Source organism: Acanthisitta chloris, unplaced genomic scaffold, assembly GCF_000695815.1.
Source record: "Acanthisitta chloris isolate BGI_N310 unplaced genomic scaffold, ASM69581v1 scaffold19151, whole genome shotgun sequence".
NCBI classification, from domain to species: domain Eukaryota; kingdom Metazoa; phylum Chordata; class Aves; order Passeriformes; family Acanthisittidae; genus Acanthisitta; species Acanthisitta chloris.
Window position 1 is genome coordinate 5,567 of NW_008655644.1, and position 7,805 is coordinate 13,371.

At 55.4% G+C, this 7,805-nt stretch overlaps 1 protein-coding gene across 1 annotated transcript in view; it reads right to left on the minus strand.

Annotated features, from left to right (window-relative positions):
• UCK2 (uridine-cytidine kinase 2) overlaps positions 1–6,288 on the minus strand; it is a gene marked incomplete at its 5' end in the record, with an annotated part of 10,108 nt that extends 3,820 nt beyond the window's left edge. The window contains 3 exons of the mRNA XM_009084007.1: positions 3,979–4,121; positions 4,968–5,064; positions 6,117–6,288. Coding sequence (XP_009082255.1) covers positions 3,979–4,121; positions 4,968–5,064; positions 6,117–6,288 — 412 coding nt within the window. The remainder of the gene's footprint in view (positions 1–3,978; positions 4,122–4,967; positions 5,065–6,116) is intronic.
• Between the last annotated feature and the right edge of the window lie 1,517 nt (positions 6,289–7,805).

The window sequence follows — 7,805 nt, forward strand, 5'->3', positions numbered from 1 at the left end:
GAGGTAAGAGACAACCCTGTGGACAAGCAGATGGCTCCTGGCTCCCCCCAAGGGGCTGGCTGGCTTCTCCCCAGCATGCTAGTAGTGCCTGGCACTGGGTTCGGAGTGAGCCTTCCCCACATCCCAAGCAGAGCCAAGGCACAGCACTGCCAGCCTGCATGACCTGCTCAGCAACCTCTGCCTCTGTGCTTGCAGGGCCAGGACAGTGCTGGTCCCCTGTGGACAAGCAGATGGCTCCTGGCTCCCCCCAAGGGGCTGGCTGGCTTCTCCCCAGCATGCTAGTAGTGCCTGGCACTGGGTTCGGAGTGAGCCTTCCCCACATCCCAAGCAGAGCCAAGGCACAGCACTGCCAGCCTGCATGACCTGCTCAGCAACCTCTGCCTCTGTGCTTGCAGGGCCAGGACAGTGCTGGTCTGGCACTGGCCCCATGGCTCTGTTTGCCCTTGGCCAACAGCTCTGCAGCATGCCCTTTTGCAGCCCCACACAGGGGAGGTGATGGGGGGAACAAGGGCTGGCAGCAGGATGTGTACCAGCTCACTGCCTGCTCCAGGAGCCAAGGCTGCTCTAGCCAGCTTCTCCAGAGAGCAGGGGCAAGTCCCAGCTCAAACAATACAGAAAAACAGGCATGGAAACTAAAACAGAGAAACTTTTGTTTCCCAGGTCCCACACCCTATTTGTTGGCTGCTCCAGGGAGGGAGGGAGTGCACTGAGGGTGTACTTACAACACGTGCAGGAGGCCTGAGGACTCCACAGGGTGAGTATCCAGGCTGCAGAGTCTGGTCTTGACAAGGCAAAGCTCTCCTGCCTGTTCCCAGGGCACACCACAGCAGGGCAATCATCCCACACACAAACATGAGCCAAGCATCTGCTCTCTTGTACCTGGCCCCAAAGCAACAGGTCCCAGAAATGCAAGCTAAGACCACGCACGTACCTGGAGGGATTACTTGCAGGACAGGCAAATATGCCAAGGGCAGAGTGGCACCTGTTTGAAGCCAGCAGGCAGACATCACTCAAATCAGGCCCAAAACATGCATGCGACACCAGACCTAGTCTTTATCTTACGGAAACTGGCCAAGGACAGGGCAGTGAGGGACCTCAGCCAGAATCAGGTCCCTGATCCCATGGATCAGGCTGTTTGAAGTACCTGACAGACCTTGCCCCTTGCACTCCGCTAGCAGCACTTTTCTTGGGAGAGGTTCTGAGATGGGCCCAGTGTGAGCTGCACACACTGAACCCCAGCACTACTGAGTAACTGGACTGTCAGCTGTGTTACCACGAACCTCCTGCTGCTGCCCTGCTGAAAAACCCATTGCTGCAAACCTTTAGAATTTCAGTGACAGAAAGATGACTCAGGGCCACATGACAATGCGAGATCCTGACTTTTGCTACAAGCTGCCTTCAGCTACATTCCAGGGATGTGATTATACCTTTGGTAGCTCACATACAGGCTATCCTCTCCCAGAAATGCCAGGGAGACATACAGTAAACAGATTTGCTGCTGCAGTGGTCCCACCAACTGCTGACAGCAAGCAAATGGCCAGATTTCTACCAGTAGAATGATGAGTTGCCCTAACGAGGAGGTACCAGCATCTCAACCAGCCAAGCTGCCCTTTGCAAGGCTTTAGTGATTGATGATGAGCGGGAGAAGTACAAGCCTTACAAGAAGCAGTGCGAGCACAGCAGTGATCTAACCTGAGCTGGCTTTGGTGCTCACTAACTTCACACAGCACACCATCTCTCCTGTCACGACTGACCACTATAACAAAGTCATGGACTAAATGAACTCAGTGGACACCTGGGAGACATTTTACAGGGGTGGTTCGTAAACTAGGGTAATGATATTTGCATGTTATATCAAAGGATGGGAAGAAAAGTGGTGTGTAATGAGAACATACTGGATGGCATGGGACTTGAGCATGATATAAGTGGTTTGGAGTAAGGGATGGAGAATGTGCTGGTTTGGGCTGGGATGGAGTTAATTTTCTTCACAGTAGCTGGTATGGGGCTGTGTTTTGGATTTGTGCTAAAAACAGCGTTGATAACACAGGGATGTTTTCATTATTGCCAAGCAGTGCTTACACAGATCCAAGGCCTTTTCTGCTCCTCACCCCACCCCAGCAGCAAGGGGAGGAGACACAGCTGGGACAGTGGACCCCAACTGACCCAAGGGATGTTCTATACTACATATATGATGATATAAAGCTAGGGGAAGGAGGAGGAAGGGGAGACATTCGACGTGACGGCATTTGCTTTCCCACATAACTATTACATATGATGGAGCCCTGTTCTCCTGGGATTGCTGAACACCTGTCTGCCCATGGGAAGTGGTGATAAATTCCTTGTTTCACTTTACCTGTAGCTTTTGCTTCACCTACTAAAGTGTCAATCTCAACCCATAAGTTTTCTCCCTCTTACCCTCCTGATTTTCTCCCCCATCCCACTGGTGGGGAGCGAGTGAGTGGCTGTGTGGGGCTGAGCTGCTGGATGGGGTTACACCACAACAGTGTGCTGCCCTGTGGCTGGGTGTGGACACAAGCTCCTCCACAGCACAGTCTGTTAAAGCGATTAAGGCTCACATTTTGGGATCTTGAAACTGTCTATCTGTGACCTGCTAATACATCTCCCTGCAATGACTGTGCTGTCACCTCCCTGGATGAGTCATACAAGAACAGTGGGCAGGGTCAAGAAGGATGCATAATAAGGAGATTTTAATCAGCACTGATGACATCCCAGCAGCTGAGGCAGCTGTGTATCTGTCTGACAGCAGGAGGGCAGGCAAGACCAGCTCCACTGCAGAGTGAACAGTCCCATGCACACAACAGTCCCAGACTGACGCACTGAGACACGCTCCTCTCGTCACAGCAGAGCTCTGGAAGGAGCCTCTCCTCTAAGTCATCTTCTGCATCCCCAGACACCCTGTGGAGCCTGTCAGAGCCAGGCAGGGGCAGGGACAGTTCAGACAGAAGTGAGTTCTGCCCCAAGAGTCCCCAGATGCTTTCTCAGTCACCCAGGAGGTGCTATATCAGTGACCCCACTCCTGAAGTCTGCTTTGAAATGAATGGCATCTTAAGCCATGCAGATCCTGTGGAGTTGGGAGTCCTTCCTATCTCAGCTGGCAACCCACAGCCAAGCCAGCTGGACATGGGGAATCCTAGTGAGGGATAGTCTGGTTTTTAGGGCTCTTTGCCCCCAAACCATCAGCCCAGTGCCAAGTACCACCAAGAGGCTCCACACTGTGTTGCACAGACCAAGATGTACAACCAGATTCCCCATCTGCACCATCCGTGATGGACATCCTCACCCCCAAATGCCATCCTCAGAGCACACCCACACCCAGGTCCTGAGAGGATCCATCAGGCACTGCCTTCTGACTGAACTGTCGAGGAGCTTTGTCTTGTACCCTTCCCTGCTGGTACCTGCTGACTGGCAGCAGAGCTGCCGCTCCTGGCACAGGGCTGTGCCACGAGGCCATGTGAGGACACGGCATGCTCAGTAGTCACACTGCTGCATGCATCAAAGCAGGAATCCCAGACAAGGCAGCAAAAATCCCACGGAATCCCAACAGATACTGAGCAGGGTGCACTCCACTGCCCCGAGCTGCCCTATGTGACATTCTGCACTGCAGAGGGAAAGCTCCTCAGCCCTCTGCACAGGGCTGTGCCACGAGGCCATGTGAGGACACGGCATGCTCAGTAGTCACACTGCTGCATGCATCAAAGCAGGAATCCCAGACAAGGCAGCAAAAATCCCACGGAATCCCAACAGATACTGAGCAGGGTGCACTCCACTGCCCCGAGCTGCCCTATGTGACATTCTGCACTGCAGAGGGAAAGCTCCTCAGCCCTCTGCTAGCTGCAGCACAGCTTTGTGTCAACTCCAGTTCTGCTCTGGTCACCGTCACCTGCCTCTGAGACCAGCTGCCCACATCAGTTAAGGGATATTTCTGTCCCTGCTGCACAAGGCACGTTCAGGCCTCACCTCTGCGGGACAGCCGAGTGTCTGCGTCCGTGTCCACGAAGAGCTTCATGCGGAACAGGTCCCGCACCTCCTGGCTGTAGAAGGCCAGAATGCCTTCAAAGAGCACCACGTCAGCAGGGTACACAGTCACCGTCTCCTCTTTCCTAGCAGGGGGAAGGAAAGTCAGAATATGCTGGGGGGAGGGGAAACAAGTCAAGAGAGGTGTGGGGGGGAAACAGCGGTGCTCCTAGGCACTGCTCCAACCCTGGGACATCACTGCTGCACCAGGGGGGCGACCAAGGAGAGGGCAGACCTACCCCACCGCCGTGAAGGGAATCCAAGGCATATGTACACTTCCTGGAAGGATAAAGGGCAGAGCAGGAAGCACACTAGCCCTTCTCCCACCCACCTCAGTCAGCTGCTGCTTGCAAGTGTTATGTGCCAAGCTGTAAAGCCCAGAAAGCCAGTGCATGGGGCTTGACCCACGGGAACCTGCACGGCCAGCTCTGCTTCCCTGGGAAGCAGGCAGCACTTTCCTGACACCACAGAGCTTTCATGGGAAACAGCAGGGTCACACCATCCATGACCAACACAGGCATGCAAAAACAAGCTGAATACATGCAAGGGAAGAGTTGCAGGAACAAGAACTGTCACCCTCCTCCTTTCCTGGCAGTACCAAGCTGTTTGAGCCTGGAATACTTGTTAAACCTGCAAACACCTGAGTTTATGGGGAGAGGCAGCGTGGATGGGGGAAGGAAAGGGAGGCCATAACCCCCTTCCACTGATGCCTGTATGTCACTGCATGTCTACACAGCTTTCCAGACCCTCAGGCTGTGCCTGTATCTGCCCTGGATCCTCTGACCAAGGGGGCTGGAGTGGTTAGGATGGAAACTTTCAGCTGGCAGGTTAGGCGCCTAGGAGCAGGCGCGAGCAGTGGGGCAGTTGGAGCTGGCAGGGCTGCGCCGCAGGGCGTTAGCAGAGGCACAGCAAGGCAGGAGCAGATGTTAGACCTGGAGTGGGAGACAAAGTCATAGACAGGAATCTGGACCGTCTTCCCTTCTGTGATCTCTTTGAGTGTTTTCACGATCAGCTCGTTGTCAAAGGCATCTGAGGAGAGACGAAACGTTACCCGAGGCAGCTTTGCAACCTCTCCCACCCACCAGATGCTGAGCTTTAGCCGAGCCAGAGTCATTGGCACCCTGCACCAGGAACAGACAGACACACAGACTTGGGAGGAAAGCCCTGCACCTCCCCATGGGCATAGCAAGGCCCAGCTCTCCCAGAGCCATGAAGCTTCATGGCTCTGCACCAGCCTGGGATGTGACCCACAGAGATCAATACCACCCTTGTACAGCAGTGCTGACAGCCCAGGCACAAGGAAGGCATCTCCTCCAGGGCTCCAGCCCTTGGGGAGACTGGAGCAGTGTTCCAGCCTCGAGTCGCCAGACAGACAGGGCTCTGTTTGCTCAGTGCTCGCTGCCTCCGGCCATTGTCCTCGTGGGGACGAAGGGACAGCAGCTCTGGAATTTCCCCACCAAGCCTGGAGATGGTTCAAAGAGGCCCTGTTGTGGTAAGAGGCCATGGCCCCCTCTGTAGAGGGCTTTGCAGAGCAGCTGCTCAGACGGTTCTCTCCTTGAAGGAGGGACATGAAGCTGCTGGCTCCAGGGGGCTGTGCCAGGCCAGATGTTCCTGGGCTGACCCAGCTGCTCCAAAAGGCAATCTGTTCCTTTGCAACCTAGTCTAGTGAAGGGTGACCCTGCCCATGGCAGGAGGGCTCGAACAAGATGAGCTTTAAGGTCCCTTCCAAACCAAACTATTTGATGATTCTATGAAAAAGGTTCAAGCTGGGGGATGCTTTTGCAGGAAGAGAAGCATCTCAAGGAGTTTGAGGGTTCACAACCTGCTCTTTCTCATTACAGACACCTCACTCCTAAGGCAGTTTCTTCCTCAGAGATACAGAGGTTGTACTGCAGGGGATGCAGGTGGCTCCAGCCACCCTGCCAGGGATGCAGCCAACTCCACTGAGCCACCCACTCCTGCCCCATGCAGAGACAGAGTCCCAGTGTCCATGGAGACTCTTGGCTGGTGGAACTGGGAGTCCTACTCCAGCCATCACCCCTCACTGCGTGGCAGAGCCCCAAGTGCTGTTCTCCATTCACCTGGGTGGTCAAAATTGAACTGGCCTTTGAGTGCTTTGGATTTCTGCTCCGAGGTGAGGACCCGGTAGAAGCTGTCTTGGCTCACAATCACCACTTGCTTCTGGCGGTAGTCCACCTCATTCTGCCCCAGCAGCTGGACAATCTTGGAGCATACTGAGGACTGGGAAAAGAACAGCAAAAGAAGCAAGTCAATGGCAAGTTATATCCAAGTGGCACAAGGAGGGTGTTCCCAGCTAACAGCCACTCCTGGGTGCCTGGGGCACTGCTTGCTTGGTCCCCTTTAGTGTGACAGCAGCACCAGGCTTGCTGTCTGCCTGCCCACAGCTCCTATTCTGGGCACAGGTGGCAGCAGGAACAGTCAGCCACTGCCTAGGTTCAGCCACATGCCATGGGGCCCCCACAGCTCCAGCCTCTAAGACAGCTCTGCAGTGAGCAGAGCTGCATGGGGCACCAAGGCTGAGCCTCTTCCTTGTGAGAAAGCCTCAGTGCCTCAGTTCCCCCAGCCCTGGTCCAGCCCAGAAACCCCACCACATCAGGGGCAGGGAGGGAGAGAGTCCTCAGAGGGAGAGCCAGCAAAGCCCAGGATGAAAAAACAGGAGGAAGAGAGACCTGAGACTTTATCAGGAATCTGTGCCACAGCTGCCAAGGCTGGGAGGAGCAGCTGCAAGCACATCCTGGTGCCTCTTGGCACAGCAAGGCTAAGGGCACTGCAGAGTCAGCGGCTGAGGAGCCACGTGGCTCTGGCTGCCGGTGCAAGATCCCCACGAGCACTGTTGGCACAGGGATCAGCACCTCACACACCACATGAGGGCTGGGTGTGGATGGTTAGCACCGACTCTGCTGGCACTGCAGCAGGCACTGGCTGCACCGTCAAGGGTCACACCGGACCCCGTCACTGCGACACAACTCAGAGCACAGTTTGGGGCACAAATCCCAAAGCCTGCCTCAGTCCTTTCTCCTTAGTCCTACGAGTCCTTGGCTGCTGTGCAACACAGCAGTGTTAACTGCATCACTACCTGGCAGCCACATGCCTGCCCTGGACAGCGAGAGCCAAGGTTAGGCTGGCTAGGGATGCTCTGCTCCTGCCCCACAGCATCCACTGTTGAGGGCAAAGCAGGTGCTCCTGGTGCCAAATGAGCTGCTTCACCACCTGAGGATCACACTGGCTGCAGATGCCCAGCTGAGCTGCTCCTGATCCCAGTCACTGCAAATACTCTGCTGAGCCCACTGCTTTGCAAAGACTACGCTGCTTGTCCCAACCTGCCTACCACAGCCTGCCCATGGATCTTTCCATGCTCCCACCTCCTGGCTGGCACAACCATGTGCTCTGTACCTGGGTGGCAACCTCCAGCTGCAGAGCTGAGGACAGTGTTGGTGAGAGGGAACAGGGAGGGGAACACATGCCTGGCAGAGGAGGTCACCCTAGCAGGCAGAGGGGCAAGGCTGTTTGCCTGAGAAGCTGGAATATTTGACAGCATTCCCATCTCCAGAGACCATCTCTTCCCCTCCAGGCCAGGCTGACCTGACTTGGCTGTGACCACTGGGCTGTGAGTCAGCCTCAGCCTGACTGGAGAGCCTCAGCACACAGCACTGCTGGGAAGTGAACCAGCTCAGGCTGCCTGACAGCAGTCCGGGCGGCCCTAGGCACAAGTTCAGGTTTCAGGTCACGGATGGGGTCTCCCTGAGCAT